The sequence below is a fragment of the Danio rerio genome, chromosome 12, assembly GCF_052040795.2.
Source record: "Danio rerio strain M-AB ecotype USA chromosome 12, GRCz13ab, whole genome shotgun sequence".
Lineage (NCBI taxonomy): Eukaryota > Metazoa > Chordata > Actinopteri > Cypriniformes > Danionidae > Danio > Danio rerio.
Window position 1 is genome coordinate 32,103,970 of NC_141032.1, and position 20,700 is coordinate 32,124,669.

General features: G+C 36.3%; 1 protein-coding gene and 1 long non-coding RNA gene across 2 annotated transcripts in view; one reads left to right on the plus strand and one right to left on the minus strand.

Annotated features, from left to right (window-relative positions):
- LOC147834503 (uncharacterized) overlaps positions 1 to 20,700 on the minus strand; it is a 755,156-nt gene that overhangs the window by 149,906 nt on the left and 584,550 nt on the right. The gene's annotated exons all lie outside the window — the stretch shown is intronic.
- The window catches only part of gfra1b (gdnf family receptor alpha 1b), a 53,857-nt gene that overhangs the window by 27,487 nt on the left and 5,670 nt on the right, over positions 1 to 20,700 (plus strand). The window contains 4 exon segments of the mRNA NM_131731.1: positions 9,341 to 9,692; positions 9,931 to 10,040; positions 14,829 to 14,963; positions 19,330 to 19,529. Coding sequence (NP_571806.1) covers positions 9,341 to 9,692; positions 9,931 to 10,040; positions 14,829 to 14,963; positions 19,330 to 19,529 — 797 coding nt within the window.

The following is a 20,700-nucleotide window of genomic DNA, read 5'->3' on the forward strand; positions in this document are numbered from 1 at the left end:
CAGGAAGAATGAAAGAAAAGTGTGGGGAAATGAACAGAGATGGATGAAAAGGCTAGAAGAAAGCGAGAGTGTGCAGATGGCAGAGACAGAGAGAGAGAGAGAAAGAGAGAGACTGAGAGAGGGAGCAGCAGCAGATGCAGAGCAACACAGAGTGGAGATCAATTATGGAGGTTGAGTTCTGGTATGATTTGATTTGCTGCAGTGGCATGTGTTTTTATTGGATTGGAGGAAAGCTGTGAGATTATTAAGCATCCGGCAGAAAAGCTCCAGGTCTCTGCCATCAGCACTTTCTGTGTCTGCAGCTCCCAATCTCTCAGGCCACTTAAGGAAGAGACTGAAGACTCACTTATTATTCTCCTGCACTCAAAGAGCAATAAACAACAGAGCTCTGCTGCCTGAGCACAAGGCCTGCATCAACACACACACAACACAGTTGCTCATTATTTGATGGCACACTGGAGCACTCTGAATCGCACACAGCCAGGATCGCAGTCCAAGTAGCCTCTGGCAAACAAAAGACACTGGAGAGCATAAGCTGAGGTCATTATATACACACACTCAATGCACTGAGGGGAAAAAAAAACAATTACATTATCTACAGGCATAAGGATATGGCAATGCCTCTGTTTGAACCCCAATTTGGAAAAACAGCATTTTTTTACCGTATATAACAGTATTAGTTAACCAAAATTGGAATGAAACAACCTATTTTTCAAAAATTTATATATAAAAAAAAAGTTTTATATAATATTTTATATAATATTATAAAGTGTAGGCTTCACGATGGCTCAGTGGGTAGCACGATCGCCTCACAGGAAAAAGGTCACTGGTTCAAGTCCTGGCTGGGACAGTTAGCATTTTTGTGTGGAGTTTGCATGTTCTTCCTGTGTTTGCATGGGTTTCCTCCAGGTGCTCTAGTTTTCCCCACAGTCCAAAGACATGTGCTTTAAGTGAATTGGGTAAACTAAATTAGCCGTAGTGTATGAGTGTGAATGCAAGAGTGTATGGGTGTTTCCCAGTGTTTGGTTGCATCTGGAAGGGCATCTGCTGCATAAAACATTTGCTGGATAAGTTGGTGGTTCATTCTGCTTGGCCCCCCCCAGGTTAATAAAGGGACTAAGCTGAAGGAAAACAAATGAATGAGTTCTAAAATATGGGATTAAGGGACTTGTTGAACAACGTTAGTAATGAATGTAGTGAAACGTTAGCAAACAATATTGAACAAATGTAAACTGAAAGAACATCAAAATAATAAAGGCAAGGTGAACAGAAGAAAGCATAAACAGATAAATGAATAAGCATAGAAGTAAGGACGGATTGAAGAAAAGAAGAAAATCAAAGGAATGAAAAATCACGAGGATAGAAAACAAAGAAATTACAGAGGAAGAAGAAATGGAAGAAAATAAAAGGAGGAAACAATTCAGTACATTTAGGGACTGAAGACACAAAGTGTTTAATTGTTTCAGGTGTCCCATTCTTCCAACAAACAAGTCTTAAGGTGGGCAACACAACATTGTTGAATTTTTTGCTTCAAAATGCACCACACATTCTTTATTTAGGGACAGGCCGGGACTGCAGGCAGGCCAGTCAAGTACCTGTATACTCTTCTGTATACACATTCTAATGTGTGCAGAAAGTGGTTTTGCATTGTCTTGTTGAAATACCCATGGACGTCCCTGGAAAAGAAGGCAGCATATTGTGCTTCAAAATCTCTATGTGCTCTTCAGCCTTAATGGTGCCATCACAGAAGTGCAAGTTACCAATTGCCTAATGCACTGACACAACCGCATACCTTCAAAGACCCTGATTTTTAGATGTAACAGTCTGGATGATACTTTTTTTCTTTGGTTCAGAGCACACGGCATCCACTTTTCGCAGAAAATACCTGAAATAATGATTTGACTGACCACAATAAATGTTTCTACTGTGTGATGGTCCATCCCAGATGCCTCCAAGCCCAGAGAAGTCGAAGAGGCTTATGGACACTGTTAACTTAGGGCTTCCTTTTGGGACAGTATAGTTTTAACTGGCATTTGTGGATGTTACTACATATTGTGGTACTTGACAAAGGTTTGCCAAAGTAGTTCTGAGCCCATGTGTTGATATCGCTTATAGATCATTTTGAGGGATGCAAATAAAAATAATGGTCTCAATGCATTTCCTGTTTTACATTTTTAATTTCTAAAGCTTCCAAGAATACAAAAAAAGCCACATATTGATAAATAATATTATGACAGCCATTTTAACAATAAGTTGTAATTGAATTGCCTCTTGTTACAGTTATGAAATTTTATTGATAACAAGCAAGAAATGTTCATGAGCCAATGACATGACAAAATTAATATGATCTATAGATAAATGATGATTCTTGGGATCGGAGATGACGGTTGTTCAGCTTAGGCTTACACCCTTGTCCTTTACGCATTGATATTTCTCCTGATTCCTTGAATAGTTTTACTACTTATTGCGCTATTGAAGGTGAAATATCAACAGTAAGTGTCTTCCTATCTGTCTTTGAGGAACATTGTGTTTAATCATTTCAATAATTTTCACGTATCCTCTGCCCATCTTTGCTCCTAAAGGACTACCCTTTCTTGGATGCTGCTTTTGTACCAAATTATAATCACAATCACCTGTTGACATCACCTGCTTCAAATCACATCATTTAACCAAGTCACCTGAATACTAGCCCTAAATTGCTCCTGTCCCAACTTTTTTTGGAATGTGTTGTAGGTCTGAATGACAGGAAAGGATGTATATTTACAAATAAAATTAACTTGACCAGACAAAAAATGAAATATTTTGTGTTCGTTTTGTCTGCAGTGGAATACGAGTCACAAGAAGTAAATTTGGAAATCACTACTTTCCATAAATTTCCACATTTTCCAAACTGTCCCAACTTTTTGTGATTTAAGGTTGTATAATATAATATAATATAATATAATATAATATAATATAATAGCTGACACTTAGTCTGATATGTTTTTCCAGCCATTAAATGTCACAGCAGTCCTGTGCTTGTAGAGTAGCCATTGTTATTTTAATGATGTACCATAATAAATGAATATTGCGTTGTTTATAAACGAGGCTGAGGGATCAGTGTAGAATATGAACATGACTGCAACTTCTAATCAACTATTAAACATCCCTCCAGCAACCTTCAGCCTCATGTCAACGTGCTTGTCAAACGTAAGTAATGGCTTTTGTAATAGGTGATTAACCTCAAGGATCGAGGCTGCGTTCAAATTTAATCACATCCTAGCAGCTCACGAAAGCCCACAATAAGCACAAATTCCTCATCAAAACACATAATTGCAAAATGCAGCCTTCCATGCACATGCAAAAGCTGCAGCGCATTTAAAAAACAAACCAAAAATAAATAAATAAATAAACGCTGAGTTACTGATGCGAGAAGCAGTAGAGAGGAAAGAACGTTGAGTCACCATTAACAAAAAGAAAAATATCCTCACTCATTACATGCCTCACTTGATAGTTGATTTTGATAGGTCAAAGGTATTTTGGCATTATTAAAAAGCCCATATTATGATATGCATGCAATGTTTAAAAAAACACTGTTTTATAATATGCATTTATTTTTACCTAAATATACCAATGACTCACGTATGATTCGTTCAGCGATTCATTTGTTTCCAAACCCCTCCTTTGCGTGAGGCTAAACTGCTGTGAATGGTCCGATGACCCAGTCTGTTGTGATTGGTCGACTGGGTTCAGTGTGAGATGGTGAGATCCCAATGCAGGAATGCATTAAAGCAATGCTGTTAAATACCAGCATATTACACTATTCTTAAACCTAACCCCAAGTAATCACAATGACACACATTCAGTGTTAATCCACACAGTGGCAAAAGTCAAAACAATTTTGAAAATTGACTCTGCTGCACGTGTGAGGAACAGCTGATGGTGGCCATAGCAATGACAAATGGCAACGTGGTTTTGGACGCAATACTTGAACAGAGATACAGTACAAGCACTGATCTGAAATAGATAAACTATTACAAGCCGCGTGGAACGAGTTACAACACACAATTACATACATATTTTGCAAACTACACAAAACGAGGCAACAATTTTAATCACACTTACATGATCTGGAGGAGAAACTGGTCCAAACTGTAACAGTTACTGACAAACTCCAATACATAATAGTCTTTGTTGCTCCTTTCTTTAACAGCAAACAGCGGATGAATCCCGGATTGCAGCATAGGTTTCTGTATCAAAAATGGGAAAAATGACAGGAACAAACACTGCACGCGGTTGGCTATACTGTGGTATTGTTGTGAAAACGAACTTTAACCCTTTATTAATTTATTATTAGCCAAATCTCTTTTTGTGTCATGATTAGTCCCGTGATTCCCTGCGCTACACTAGTGTCTGAAAGAAAAAACGTGTTCATGTTTTACCGGATCCAGCACTTCATACTGTATTTGGTGATGTACCATATCAAGGTCGATGCGTTCAGGCACAAGATCCAAACCCAACACGATTCACTTGTTCGACTCTTGAGTCGACTATTTCATTGAAGAATCAATAGTTTTAAATACGGTGCACTTTCAGATTTAACCCTCAGCTGGATGTTTTCATTCACTTAGAGCTGTGTTAAACACTGCAGGGAAGGTTTATTTTCAAAAACTCATAATAGGGGCTCACTAAATAATTATTATTTAAATGACTATTCAAACATATTTGTAGAATGTGAAATATATGACAACCAATATTTAATAGTAATGCATAAAACATAAACCAATCAGAATTACGTAATCTTGCTACAGTACGTGGCACATTATTTCTGCATAATTAATATTAAGAAATATTTTTTCATCATGTTTTATTTATGTTTTATTCCCTCTCCATACAGATTTTGAACCAAGTGAGCACTTTTAAAGTTCCTAATTTCTCTGGATTTATAATTTATTTGTATTTATTACAAAAATAGAGCCATGTTTTCAGACATTTATTTTCATTTTGGACAACAGAATACCAAAACTTCAGAAGATTTAAAGGGACCATCAATATTTTGAAAACAAAAATGGAAATTAAAATGATGTCATCATTTACTCCCCCTCGATTGTTTCAATGACTACCATATTTGTTTTTCTATAGGTGTCAATGGTTACTGGTTTCCAACATCCTTTAAAATATCTTCTTTAACAGTTAACAATGCTAAATTCAGTAAAAAATATGCTGATTTTCAACTGCAACATACAAAAATATTATTCTGTCCAATTATTATTTTAAATACTCTAAATGACAATAGAATTTTGGAAGAAATGGCATTAATTTCTCTGGATTTGTGATTTATTTATATTTATAACAAAAAAGGTGCCATGTTTTTAGACGTTTATATTCATTTTTAACAACAGAATACCAAAACTTCAGAAGATTTAAAGGAATCATGAACATTTTGAAAACAAAAATGGAAATTCAAATTCTGTCATCATTTACTCCCCCATGACCACCATATTTGTTTTCCTATAGGTGTCAATGATTACTGGTTTCCAACATTCTTCAAAATATCTTATTGAATAATCAACAATATTATATTCCTAAAAAACTATTTTCAATTGCAACATATAAAAACATTAATTATTCTGTCCAATTATTATTATTTAAAATGCTCTAAACAACAATATTATTTTTGGATATTTGGAAGATATGTTATCAAACCTAAAAAGAGGAAAACTAATATAAACACATATAATGTAATATGAAACCCACATCCAATAAATCTAGATTAGCTGCAAGTAGACTCTAAATATTTTTCATAACTGTGTAATCAAAATGATTAATTTTACACAAATGGTGTGCAGATTCAGATAGTCATCAAAAATACACTTTAAGAGCGGTCATTGTGCATGATCAAAGCTCTCTTTACAATGCTCAGCACAACATACAGGGAATTCTAATATTGTTTTTTCTCTATAGCTGAAGAGTCTGTCATCGTAAGTGTTCTTGTAGGAATGTGTGAAAGCAAGCAGACAGCTTAGAGAAGAGAAATAAAAGGCAAACAGAGTTTCAGGGTTGTGAACTTATTCATGTGTGAGAGTGTAGGATTCACCTGAGGTTGTTTGTTCAGGAGACTTGAATGCCGTGTAGATAGAGAGCAAGGGAACAAAAGGAGAAGCTGAGAGAGAAGTTCTTAAGGCAAAAACATTTGAACGTTAAACAAAAATAAAATCGTGTTTAGATGCTTGATTGCAGTGCTCTACAGGATGTCGGTTCTTGGTTGGAAATGGGTTAAAAAGAGTCTTGTGCTTCAGGTATTATGTGTGGGATCTGTTGAAGAAACAAACACAAATTAGAAAAAAAAATAGTCGTTTTGTTTTTACTTTCACACACGTAATGAATTTGTGATGTGTTGATAAGCTTGTATGTAGAATATTTAGTGCTAGTAACAATTGCTTCTTTTTTAAAACGTTATTATTATGATTATTATGCAGCACTAGTGTTTGCACATTGATAACAATAATGTCACTTGAGCAGCAAATTAGAATGATTTCTGATATATTACATGACTTTAGAATAGGAGTAATGATGATATAGAGTATATCTGTATATCTCATCAAGTAATGATAATATATCATTGAGTAATGATGATGCCTTGAATTAATGATGATATTGTACTGTATATACAGTTGAAGTCAGAATTGTAAGCCCCCCTGCATTATTAGCCCTCCTGTTTATTTTTTCCCCCAATTTCTGTTTAACGAAGAGTAGATTTTTTCAACACATTTCTAAACATAATAGTTTTAATAATTCATTTCTAATAACTGGTTTATTTTATCTTTGCCGTGATGACAGTAAATAATATTTGACTAGATATTTTTCAAGCCACTTCTATACAGCTTAAAATGACATTTAAAGGCTTAACTATGTTAATTAGGTTAACTAGGCAGGTTAGGGTAAGTAGGCAAGTTATTGTATAATGATGGTTTGTTTTGTAGACTATCTAAAATATATAGCTTAAAGGGGCTAATAATTTTGTCCTTAAAATGTTTTTTTAATTGCCTTATATTTTAAAAAGAAAAAAAATTAAAGGGAGACTAATAATTCTGACTCTAACTGTACATACATTATATACACACAAAAAATAGAAGTGTTATAAGTTGTGTGTGTTATAAGTGTTATAAATAAGAAAGCCACTGTTTCCTGGACATTCTGCGATTGGCTTGTTAAGCAAATGGCTCCATTCCAGGCATGCATCATTGGTTAAGCCAGTCTTGCTGTGTGTGGAAGCACAAAGAGATTCTTTTTCCATTGTACAGATTAGGTGAAAATCAGTATGCTCTCAAATTTTAGCATGATTTCATAGTATTTGAGGATAAAATGTACCAAATTATATACAAACAAGATGGACTACACATATGTGGGGCTGCAGGAGAGGATTTGTGGATGACAATTAGGCTACATAACTGATACTGTCAACATGGCGGGCATAATACATCAAATTATCATTCAGACTAACCTTATTTATATCATATAGCAGTGGCATTACACAGGGGTGGAAAAATGGATAGAGTGAATCGGGACAAAAAGTGTAAAGTTGGAGAAAACATGATCACTATGATTTAAGACTTAAACAAAGAACTGCGCGTTGGACCTTCTAAAAAATTTATGATATAAAGCAAGTTTTAAACTGTAAATGCAGTAATATATAGTGATTTTAATGCAGAAGTAATGCTCACACTTTTAATGTAATCAGTCTATGGCTTACTAAAATTACTTTTTTGTACTAGCTCTTTAAGTGTGAGTGGAATTCAAGTCGATGAAAGCGCGCTAACAAGGATACTAAAGACCACATACTCTAAAGCAGAGGTGAGCAAACTACGCCCCGCTGAACACTGTCATCCGGTCCGCGAGGGAGTTTTTAAAATGCTGCTTCTGAGTAATGGTTTGGTTTTAGAATTAGTAAATTACTAATGCAATACAAGGTATTGCCATTTCATGGTAGTAGAATCAGTAGAATTAGAACACACTTTCGAATATTAAAATGCCTGAATTTAATGACTGAAAATAAGTCAGGCAAAGGAATGGAAAATGAGTCAGGGTGAAGAATGGACAACAAAATACTTCTTCACCAATATCGGACAGTAAGCAGTAGGTCTAATATGCCAAGAAAGTATTGCTGTTTTTAAAGACTACAACCTAAGGGGCAGATCACACCCAATGCGCATTATTACATTATTATTATTATTATTATTATTATTATTATTATTATTATTATTATAGTTTATAAGAGATTATTTTATTGTTTTATCATGATTGATAAGTGATGATCAATATAAATAGCAGTGCAAATTCAATTGACTTGTAACATTGATAATAGTTAAAAACATTTGTTTTGTGTAAATGTGACATGTTTCTGTCCGATATTACATGTTTTATGCATACTACCACTATAAATAAAAGTTATTTTTTGAAGGATTTGACATGTGGCCCTTCACTTGGTTTGCAAAACTTGATCTGGCCCTCGGGTCTAAAAAGTTTGCCCACCACTGCTCTAGAGGCCGGTGGAGTGAGGTTAACTTACTTTGCTCATACTAGTCAGCCTCCTGTAGACTCAACGCTGTAAACCTCACTCACATCAGGGTTACGGAACCAATCTAGCAATAAGGGTCACAACACCAATTGAACCCTTAATTAGGAGAAAAATGCTTTTTCCTATTAAATAGCATTTCTTATACTCACCTTACTAAACCTCTCTTACGTTTGAGGAAATGGCAGCAGTGTAACCCTTCTGGTTCTACTTGCCAAACTCTGAGCGGGACTCAGATCTATGTTTCTTGCTTCTACTAAGCTGGCCTCAGTTACAGTTATAATTATTAGCCCACCTGTGAAAACTAGTATCTTGAAAAATGTTTAGTAAAATATTGTGTACCGTCATCATGACAAAGATAAAACAATTCAGTTATTAAAACTGTTATGTTTAGAAATGTGGTGAAAATACTCTTCCTTAAACGTAAATTATGAAAAGAAATATTCAGCAGATTTAATTCAGGAGGGCTAACAATTCTGACTTCAACTGTACATCTTCATATCAAGCTGTGTCAGGAGAACTTCTAGTACTTTAAATACATACTTGTCAATATTAATTAGTAGTATTGTTGCTCTCACACAGACCACATGCTGGATGACGCATGGCCTCTAGTTCTGTGAACACGTTCGGCACGACTTTAGCCAAAGGACGATCACAGTCCTAAAAGGTCAACAGTTGCCCCACTCTCAGCTAGTGTTCTCTGACATTTACAGCACTCGCATCAGTAAAATCAGCCACTAGTGTTTGTAACTCTCTCTCTCTCTCTCTCTCTCTCTGCCTGCATAGGTGAAGCGGCCTTTACCAAGGACAACAACTGCCTGAATGCTGCCAAGGCCTGCAACCTGAATGACACATGTAAGAAGTACCGCTCCTTGTACATCAGCCCCTGCACCAGTCGAGTCTCCACTACTGAAGTGTGTAACAAGCGCAAGTGCCACAAGGCCCTGCGGCAGTTCTTCGACAAGGTGCCACCGAAGCATAGCTATGGCATGCTTTTCTGCTCCTGCCCCTCCGGGGATCATTCGGCTTGCTCCGAGCGCAGACGTCAGACCATCGTGCCAGCCTGCTCCTACGAGGACAAGGAAAAGCCCAACTGTCTCTCCTTGCAAGCCTCCTGCAAGACCAACTACATCTGCAGGTAGGATGAAAGACTGCTTGTGTAACATGTCACTGAGTAAGAAGTAAAGTGCTGGGATGTTCACTATACTTTTCCAGCGAGTTAATTATTTAACCAGAAGAAGTGTCCGTGGGGAAGATGGTGTCTGAGGAGAGATGGTAACAGTAATAGGACTGCCGGGCTGTCACCTTTATGCTGAGTCTTTTTAATGAGATGTACTTTATGGAATCGTGTTCATTCCTGCTTAATTTTTTTGCAGATCTCGTTTAGCTGACTTCCTCACTAACTGTCAACCTGAGGCCCGCTCGATATCAGGGTGTCTGAAGGAAAACTATGCTGACTGTCTGCTGGCATATTCAGGGCTCATTGGTAAGTGGATAAGAAATTGTGTGTGTGTGTCATACCTCTTAGGAAAAAAAATTGTCAGTGCAGTATAATGACATGAGAATGTCATTACCACTGTACTTTTGAAATTACAGTATCACTTCTATGTAAAATTTTCATGTATTTCAAAACACTTTCTGCTGGTGAAGTGGGATATGGGCAAAGTGTTAGGGTTGTTTAGTGTGTAAAGAGTCAACTGTGCAGTTATAGATGTCATTACAGAAATTAATTGTAATAAAGGATTTTAAACACTATCATATTAGAGTTTTTTGGCTTGTAACATTAACAGACCCCCCTTTAGGTGGTAAATAAACGCATTTTTTCAAAGGGTCCATAAAGATAAGGAAATTTACCAATAATGAGTTAAATGTACAGTTGAAGTCAGAATTATTAGCCCTCTTTTTATTTTTTTTCCTAATTTCTGTTTAACAGAGAGCAGATTTTTTCAACACATTTCTAAACATTAGTTTTAATAACTCATTTCTAATAACTGATTTATTTTATCTTTGTCATGATGACAGTAAATAATATTTAACTAGTTATTTTTTAAGACACTTCTATACAGCTTAAAGTGACATATAAAGGCTTAACAAGGTTAATTAGGTTAACTAGGCAGGTTAGAGTAATTAGGCAAATTATTGTATAACAGTGGCTTGTTCTGTAGACTATCGAAAAAAAAATTGCTTAAAAGGGTAGTAACACTTTATTTTGATGGTCCATTTGAGTATTAGTAGACTGTTTTCTTAACATCTGTTGATACTGCTCCTTCAACATACATTTAACTGACTATAAGAAACTTAGCATGTACATGTCAACTTACACTAACCCTAACCCCAATCCAACAGTCTACTTATAATCTAATAAGAATTTGTTGGAATGTAGATGGAATGTAACTTAAATTCAACAAACGGACCATCAGTGTGACCAAAGGGGCTAAAATTTTTGACCTTAAAAGGTTTAAAAAAAAAATAAAAACTGCTTTTATTGTAGCCGAAACAAAATATATAAGAATTTCTTCGAAAGAAAAAATATTATTAGACATACTATGAACATTTCTTTGCTGTGTTAAAAAATAATTTGGGAAATATTTAAAAAGAGCTAAATTTTAAAGGGGGCTAATAATTCTGACTTCTACTGTATATGTAAAAGATGTAAAAAAGGATGAAAAAAGAAATAAGAAATATGTAAAAGTAGATACTGTGACAGACGAATGATGTGGAAAGATGTGGTAATGGCATGGGGAAAATAATAATTACACTTCATCCCACTCCATTTCAAACCTGCTAAATTTAATTTGTTATTTTAAGTGTATATGGATAGGTAAATATTTTTGTTGATTATGAATTGTTTTAAGTCTATAATATTCTCTTCAATATATAAAAAAAAATCAAATCAACCTTGCTTTCAAAATGATATAATGGACCTTAAAGTATTTGTAATAATTCTAATGTTGATTTAATGAGTTTTCGTATTGGGCGTCACTGTGGTGTTTTTTACATTTTTTTATTGATGTGAACTTGTAATAAAACTGATTGTTCTCATATAACACTTATCAGCTGAACACATTAATAAATGACAATTGACATTAAACATTAATAAAGAAATTAAGTAAAAAAAAACAAGCAAACAAATAAAAAAATAATAATTTGACATATATACACACACAATGCAGACCAAGTTCCTGTAAAATGTCTTCCTAATCCTCTTGCACCTTTATGTCTTGAGTATTTCGGTAAAATTGAGTACCATTGAGTGCTCTCTGCAGATGATATTCTGTAAGATCTCAAATACACAAATGAGTTTGAAGTGTGCCTCTATCAATTGTTTATTAGTTTATAGTGGATAAAAGTATCAAAAATTCATGCCATGTCATACAGTTACTGTAAAAAAAAAAAAAAAAAATAATAATATATATATATATATATATATATATATATATATATATATATATATATATATATATATATATATATATATATATATATATATATATATATATATATATATATATATAATGCAGTATCTGTTATATTTTTCTTCACTTTTTCTATGCATAAACCTAAGTAACATTTGGGTGAAAAAAAATAGTCACTTACCTAATGAAGATAATGTAACCTCACGTGAACAGAAGTGGATATGTTCTGTTAAAAAAATAAAGAAAAACTAAATATTGGTAGGAAACATGATATTTTGAACATATATTTTGAAAGTTAAAAAGTATAAACATTTTAAGAAACAACTACCCAATTGAGAGAGTGCTGACAGTCTGTGTTGATGCTTGAGCTCCAGAAAATCTGGGCTGTGTCTGAAATTGCCTACTCCTCAAGTAGGTAGTACATTTAAATATGAACTTACTACACAACTGTTAGAAAAGTATGTCCTATATAGTATGAATGCAAGTAGTATAAATGGAACTCGGACATACTACACTTTCTGACAAGTCTTGTTGTCGATCCCAGTTGTAAAAGCAACACATAATAACTTGACTTCTAGTTGATCATTCAGAAAAGTGGCAGCGGGTACATTTTTCAGATGAACCATCTGTTGAACTGCATCAAAATCATTACAAATACTGCGAAAGTCCTATTGGAACCCTCATAGAGCCAAGATTCTCACATAATCAGTCAAGTTTGGTGAAGGAAAAATGTTTTGGGGTTACATTCAGAATGGAAGCGTGCGAGAGATCTGCAGAGTGAATGGCAACATCAACAGCCCATTACATTACAAAGCACAGGAGAGGGCAAATTCTTCAGCAGGATAGCTCTCCTTCTAATACTTCAGCCTCTACATCAAAGTTCCTGAAAGCAAAGAAGGTCAAGGTGCTCCAGGATTGGCCAGCCCAGTCACCAGAAATTAACATTTTTGAGCATGTCTGAGATAAGATGAAGTAGAAGGCATTGAAAATGAACCCAAAAAATCTTGATAAAGTGTACGACTCGTATTAATTATTTTTCCACTGCATCATGACTTCATATTCTATATTGTACATTATTTCTGTTTAATGACAATACTTTTTATATGCAAAGTTAGACCTTACTAATTTACTTAATAAAAATCAAGGCATGATCATATTTTATTTTGGTAAAATAAGCATAATTTAGAGGCATTTTCCTATTATATAAGCCACTTCTGATACCAAATGATCAGCTAGAAGTCAAGGTATTATTTGTTGTTAAAATTTAGGTGACAAGACTTTTTTCAGGTAGTGTACATTTGCCATTTGTAATTATAATGTGACCAACCCGCATCAGTTGCGCTACATGACTCCCATTTCATTCTCTCGCGCGGCATCATGGGATAGCATAGCATTCATTGGATGCGCATTTCAGAATCTCACTGGAAGTTGTAGGTCATCGGTGTGCTTATCACATACTGTTTTTCAAATTCTAAAAATTTAGACATATTACTCAAGTCGCATACAGTTTTTAACCAACAACATACTGTAGTCTGGAAGTATGCAATTTCAGACACTGCCAACTAATGAGTTGCAGGTGCGTTGTCAGTTACAGATTTGAAAAACAAAAAGGCGGGAAATAAAGAACCATTACAGCATAAAAGGATTCTTAAGGACAATACGGTTGTAAACAGTATCACAATAACTATTACAATGTACAAGAAAAACCTTTAAAGAACCATCTTTTCTTTTTCTTTTTTTTTGAGTAGGGGAGTGCGGGGCACAAAGTAACACAGGGTTAAATAGTAACAGAGTTTTAAGGTATTTGCTCAGGGTTAACCATGGCATGCTTCCGAGGTTTTCACCACAGTGTCAGCAGTCGTCTTTCTGACAATTATTGAAAAAATTCGGCTAAACTTGGATGAGAAACACAGGAGAAACCATTTTTGCAGCATAAAAGTATTTTTTATTATAGTCGATATTTTTTTATTTAAAAAAAATCTGTGAAAGTATGTTAGTAAAATCTTATATTGTTGTAATCACCGTCTTCTAGGCTAAAAGATGAAACCATTTTGAAAGATGTACAACACAGTTACTGCTAGCCAGTTTTGAGGAAAACATGACACAGCGGGGTTAGTTGTAACAGGGTGTTACAATTAAGCCATACACTGTTGGACATCAATTAAACTAACAAAATCATTTTTTTGGATTTTGAGTGTAATGTTGGGACCTTTTTAAATAAAAATGATTTTTTTTATAGAAAATATTGTTTTAATAGAAAAAAATATATATTTTATTGCCAATAATGCAAATAAATGCATTGTATAATAATGGATAATGGATAATAATAAAAATAGATTCAAATGTGTTTATCCAATAAACAAATAAATACAAAAAACATACTGTGCTATGTAGAACAAAAAAAAAAAGAAATGAGCCAGTTACTGGGGAAATATAGCTACTGTTTAAAGTAAACTGAATTTAAATTAATTGTGTGAAATCTGCCCTTAAATGCATGTGTTACAACTAACCCTGTGTCTGTTAAAAACTTGCCCCGTGGGTGGGGTAAATTGTAACATTTTTACTCCTGGCACTTTTGGCAATACTGCACAGAAACCATACGTAGGTCCGGCGATCATAATTCCAGTGCTCATTTGTAGGAGAGGCTTGTGTGTTATCAGTAAAAAAATATGGTTTGTCTAACCCCAGTACTTTGTTTATTATTTGGCCAAAACCTTAAAGTGTTACTTTGTGCCCCGCTCTCCCCTATACAATCTGAAAACTTGTAAACACAATAAGGGCACTGTATAATAATTTAATGTTTGCCTCAGAAACTGACTGTTTTCATCACACTTTAACATATATATTTTCACTCACAGGTACGGTGATGACCCCGAACTACCTCCGCGCACCTGGCATCAGCGTGTCACCTTGGTGTGACTGTAGCAACAGCGGAAACGGAAAAGCAGAGTGTGACAAGTTCACCGAGTTTTTCACCAACAACCGTTGTCTCCGTGAGTAATCTTCATTCACAGCTGCTTCTGCGTGTCATTGCCTACATGGCGTCCTGCGCTGACTGACAGAATTTGGCCATTAAGATTGACTCTAAAGCTGAATTCCGCTCGGTTGCGTCTGCGTGATCATTCACAGTCTGCACCAGTAAATCTGATCTCTGCGATTTGTGTTTTGCTGTACGGTTCAGGGCAGTCTGACGGCCGAGAGACAGAGAAATCCCTCTTAAATGGGATGGCTGAGAAGGGGGGATTGACATAAAAAGGCAATAAAGCATTACTCAGTTGTCCATGGGTCTGGAAGAGCGGGGGAAAGCATGCGTTATTTTGTCAGGGGGTTATTTAAAAACACCCATTTAGATGAACTGGATGCAGAGAGAAAGACAGGGAACAGAAGAGAGGAAGCATTTGTCTACATGAGACAATGGCCTTTAGGATGACAACCCGGATGATATAGAAGTATGGCGCTTCCACACCTCATATCTGACAAGTCCTCATCTGTGGGTTTACGTATAACAAGGAAAGGATGAAAGGAGAGAGAATTTACTGTATGTCTAGCAAGACGTCATTGAGGTAAAGTTTTTATTTTTTTTGGCTCGTTCTAGATTGTAATGAACCTGTCGTCATTTGTATATGACGAAGGGCCCATTACTGACATTATAGACAGCAGTGGGTCTATTATGATCCATTTATGCTAATGGACACATCACCTGTTTTGATATAAATCAGTTTTTGTTTATGTTCAGTTAGTAGTCATTGCAGGGCTTTTTTTACACTCCATCAGAGTGCATGGGAACATTTCTTATTCAATTCAATTTCAATTCACCTTTATTTGTATAGAGCTTTTACAATGTAGATTGTGTCAAAGCAGCTTCACATAGCAGTTCATAGTAAATTGAAACAGCGTCAGTTCGGTTTTCAGTGTTTAGGTTCAGATTAGTTTAACTCAGTTCAGTGTGGTTTAATAATTAGTACTGACTATCTAAACACTGAAGAGCAAATCCATCGATGCACAGCTCTACAGATCCCGAACCTGCAAGCCAGTGGCGACCGCGATGAGGAAAAAACTTCACCAATTGGCGAAAGTGAAGGATTAAAAAACCTCTAGAGAAACCAGGCTCAGTTGGGCGCAACCATTTCTCCTATGGCCAAACGTGCAGTCTAGGCACTGGAGAAGCTGGACGTCAGCGAGACGCGTCTGTCCACAGAGTCAGTCTCATGCTCTTCACTCCTCATGAAAACCACAGCAGGTGCTCAGGATACGGCCTGGTCCAGGATTATGGAAACCTTGGGATCATCTCGTCGCTGGCCTTGGATTAAATCAGTGGTGCTTCATAATCTGAGGGCCCGGGATGAATATCCCCAGGTAGACATAGAGAATAAATAGAATAATTATCATAGCTGCTGTTCTTAGTTTATATAAACGAGAAGCAAAAACCTGTGTAGGGCACATTCATGCATCATACCACTAAGTGATGCATTGAGTGTATGCTTAGCTAAAAAGATAGGTCTTTAATCTAGTTTTGAACTGCGAGAGTGTGTCTGAGCCTCTGACGTTATCAGGAAGGCTATTCCAGAGTTTAGGAGCAATAAATGAGAAGGCTCGACTTCCTTTACGCGACTTTGCTGTTTGAGGTACTACGAGAAGTCCTGAGTTTTGAGCGGGCCGGATTGTAGCAAGACAGATGGTTGGTTAGATAAATAGGAGCTAGATTATTTAAAGCTTTATGGCTTTATTTTAAAATTAATATGAAACTTAACAGGCAGACCTAACTAGACCTGGTAAGAACTTTGGCAGCTTCATTTTGTACTTGCTGAAGTTTGTTAATAGAGACGTTGGGCAACCAGCAAACAGAGCAATAAAGTAATCCAGCCTAGAGGTCATAAAAGCATGAACTAGCTTTTCTGCATCTGAGATTCAGAAAGGGATTGTTTATCTTTTGTTCATTTACATGTCGGTCCATACCTTTCTTTCTTCAAACATAAATATTTAGCTAAAACGGTCTGATATTTTGTTCTGTTTCTATTCCTCTATTTTTTTCTATTAGCAATATTTCCTTTAGGCTTTGATTTTTAATTATTTAATTAGGACAATAAGGTCTGACTTTGCTTAGACAAAAATCTTGTCACTTAACAGAACTAATGTACAGGATAGAATAAAAAGTCATGGTGCAGTGGAAAAAGAATTATTTAATAATTAAAATAAAAATATTGTGTATGACTCCCATGAGTTTGGATGACTGGATCCATACATCTCTGCAATGATTCAGATAACATTAATAAAGTCATCTGGAATGGCAAAGAAAGTGTTCTTGCAGGACTCCCAGAGTTCAACAAGATTATTAGGATTCATCTTCAATGCCTCCTCCTCCATCTTACCCTAGAGATGCTCAATAATGTTCATATATCTGGTGACTGGGTTGGCCAATTCTGGAGCCAGCTTGACCATCTTTGCTTTGAGGAACTTTGATGTGGAGACTGAAGTATAAGAAGGAGTGCTATCCTGCTGAAGAATTTGCCCTCTCCTGTGGTTTACAATGTAATTGGCGGCACAAATGTCTTGATACCTCAGGCTGTTGATGTTGCCATCCACTCTGCATCAACCTTCTGCCACTTCTCCAAATGATCAACTACAAGTCAAGTTATTATTTGTACTCTTACAACTGGGATCAACAAGAATCTTGTCAGGTAGTGTAGAATTTTACACACACTGGTTCTTATGAGAGCAATGTAATAGTCATAAGAAGCAATAATACAGTAAAGTAAGCACACAAAGAAGCTTTAGAAGTCCTTTAAACCTTAGGACAAAAATGAGTCTGCTGCTCTGGCTTTAAGAAAAACTCCACACTCACTCAATAATAAGGTCAGCCTACCCTCTTCTCTGTCAATAGATGATACTTAATATACACACAGCTTTTTCTTTAACCAAGTACCCATCAATAATCTCCCACTTGCCCTTTATCCTGCTGCGGCATGATGTAAATAACAGACTCCTAAGTCAAAAGTGCTCTTCAGAACGAAGTCATTTAAAAAAAAGACAGTTGAGTCATAATGGCCTTCCTGTTTTACCACCGGAAAGGTCCCAGAAACTACAGAGTAAGTGAAGGTCTTAGACTTGAGCACACTGGCTTTTTAAGTGGCTCTTTAACACACTTAGAAGAGATGAAGAGCTCTTAATATCAAACCAGGTGCTGATAACAAAAGATGAAACATTTGACATTCACACAGGAAATTTTTTATAACTGCATCATAGGGATTTTAATATATATTTTTTAAAATAAATTGGCATGTTTAGTTCAATTCAATTCAATTTAATTTAAATAATCTCTATTTCTATAGCGTTTTCACCATGTATATTGTGTAACATAGATGTTCTAGTAAATTAAAACGGTGTCCGTCCAGTTTTCAGAGTGGAAGTTCAGTTTAGTTCAGTTCAGTGTGGTTTAAATTTCACTACAATTTCGATTCATTTATTTACCTTTGGCTTAGTCCCTTATTTATCAGGGGTCACCACAGAGAAATGAACCACGAACTATTCCAGTGTGTATTTTGTGCAGCAGATGGCCTTCCAGCTGCAACCCAGTACAGGGAAACACCCATACACACGCTCATTCTCACACAGATATACTACAGCCATAATTTAGTTTATCCAGTTCACCAAAACTGCATGTATTTGGATTGTGGGGGAAACTGGAGCCCCCGGAGGAAACCTACGTGAACATGGAGAACATGCAAACTCCACACAGAAATGCCAACTGGCCCAGCCAGGATTCGAACCAGCTATGACGAATCTTGCTGTGAGGCGACAGTGCTAACCACACTGAGCCACAATGCTGTTTGGGCATTTTGTGGCTCTATAGTTTTTTAGCTGTGTTTTTACAAGGATGAAATAAGCTTCAAGAAAACTGGACATTGACTTTATTCTTCAATGTTGAAGTGCACTCGTTTTTGCGATTGTTTTAAAACTTACCATTCAGCTCTCTTTGAGAGAAATGACTAGGAATGATAAACGACAGAAAACGATCAAACTACTTGCTCTACAAACAAGTGTTTGCATGATTATACAAATAAAGCAGAATCGTACAATAGGGAAATGTCAGCTTGCAACATCAAGCAGCAGAATGAGCTGTTTTTAATGTCTAAAAATGAATTGAAGTGAATGAGACCAGAAGTCTCGAGCCAAAAAGATTCAAAAGATAAAACTTGTATAAAGTTGTACCTTTGAACTGTGTTCAATGTCCTATACTATAATTTGCCTTTAAATTTAAATTAAACTTTTCCTAGGGTATTACATTCAATTCATTATTTGAAACTTTGAGGAAAATCATAGATTTTAAAAACAGTTTCTTTTCATTTCTGCATTACTCAGGCAATGCCATCCAGGCATTTGGCAATGGCACAGATGTAGGAGTGTGGCAACCCCAACCACCCATCATGTCCACTCCAGCTGACCCCTACACCCCCCCAAAAGGACGCGACAGGACATCCAACGCCCTGGATGACCCAACACTCACCAATGACCTCGACAGCAATGCAGACCATCTCTACAGCTTCTGTGGAAGCCTGCAGGTACAGAAGTTAGACAAGCATCCTAAAGTTTTCCATCAGTGTTGAAAGACAGCAAAGTCTAATAAAAAAACAGCAGTGTAAAATATCTCCCGGACATCAAATATTACCGCCATTTAAATCACCATATTGACTCTATCTAATAGTACAAGACAGCTGTCAATCAAACACACATGACGCTGCTGGCCCACACAGATAGTTGAAGATACACAGCCTGCGTCGACTTTACAAACAGCCGGCAGCTTGTTTGGATGCTTTCAGGCTTTGCTTGGCATAGGATGACTTTCATTTTTGGAGGCTCGGAGTGAGACGAGGGCTTACTTTTGATTGATGGGTTTGGGCTGCCGCAGTGATAACACACACACATAGAGCCTCTGGGCAGAAATGAGATACATCAAACTGCCAGAGCTGTCATGTCACTGCTAATTGGCTGGTATATTAACACGAGGAACACCCTTAAGCAGGATAAACCCACCCATTAGGGAAACATATCTTCACATCTGAGTTCAAGCCTGGCACATGTGACGGCTCTAAAATGACTGGCATACACACAGATGCAGATCTTTAAAGGGCTATTTCTGGTTAAATATAGTCTGAAGCTGTCAATTGAACATAATTGCGTTCCAGCCATTGTTATGAAAATGGAAAGTGATTACAGTGATGTGCAAGTCTACGGTTCAACGAAAGTATAAGCTTCATACTTAAAGGTGCTGTAATTGTTAGGCATTTTACATTCACTTTCATTGAACTACAAGAAAAGTGTTTTTTTATTGTCATTAAATGAATTTCATTCATAGCCACAGCCATATCACCCTCCAGCCGAAGGCCAGTTACTCATTGAAGCTAAGCAGTTCTGAGCCTGGTTAGTAGCTGGATGGGAGACCACATAGTAAAACTAGGTTGCTGTTGGAATTGGTGTTAGTGATGCCAGCAGGGGGCGCTCAACCTGTGGTCTGTGTGTATCCTAATGGCCCAGTATAGTGAAGGGGACACTACACTGTCAGTGAGCGCTGTCTTTCAGATGAGACGTTAAACTGAAGTCCTGACTCTCTGTGGTCATTAAAAATCCCATGACACTTCTTGTAAAGAGTAGGGGTGTAACCCCAGTGTCCTGGCCAAATTTCCTCCATCATGGCCTCCTAATTATCCCATCCACCGAGCTACAGCTAGTGGG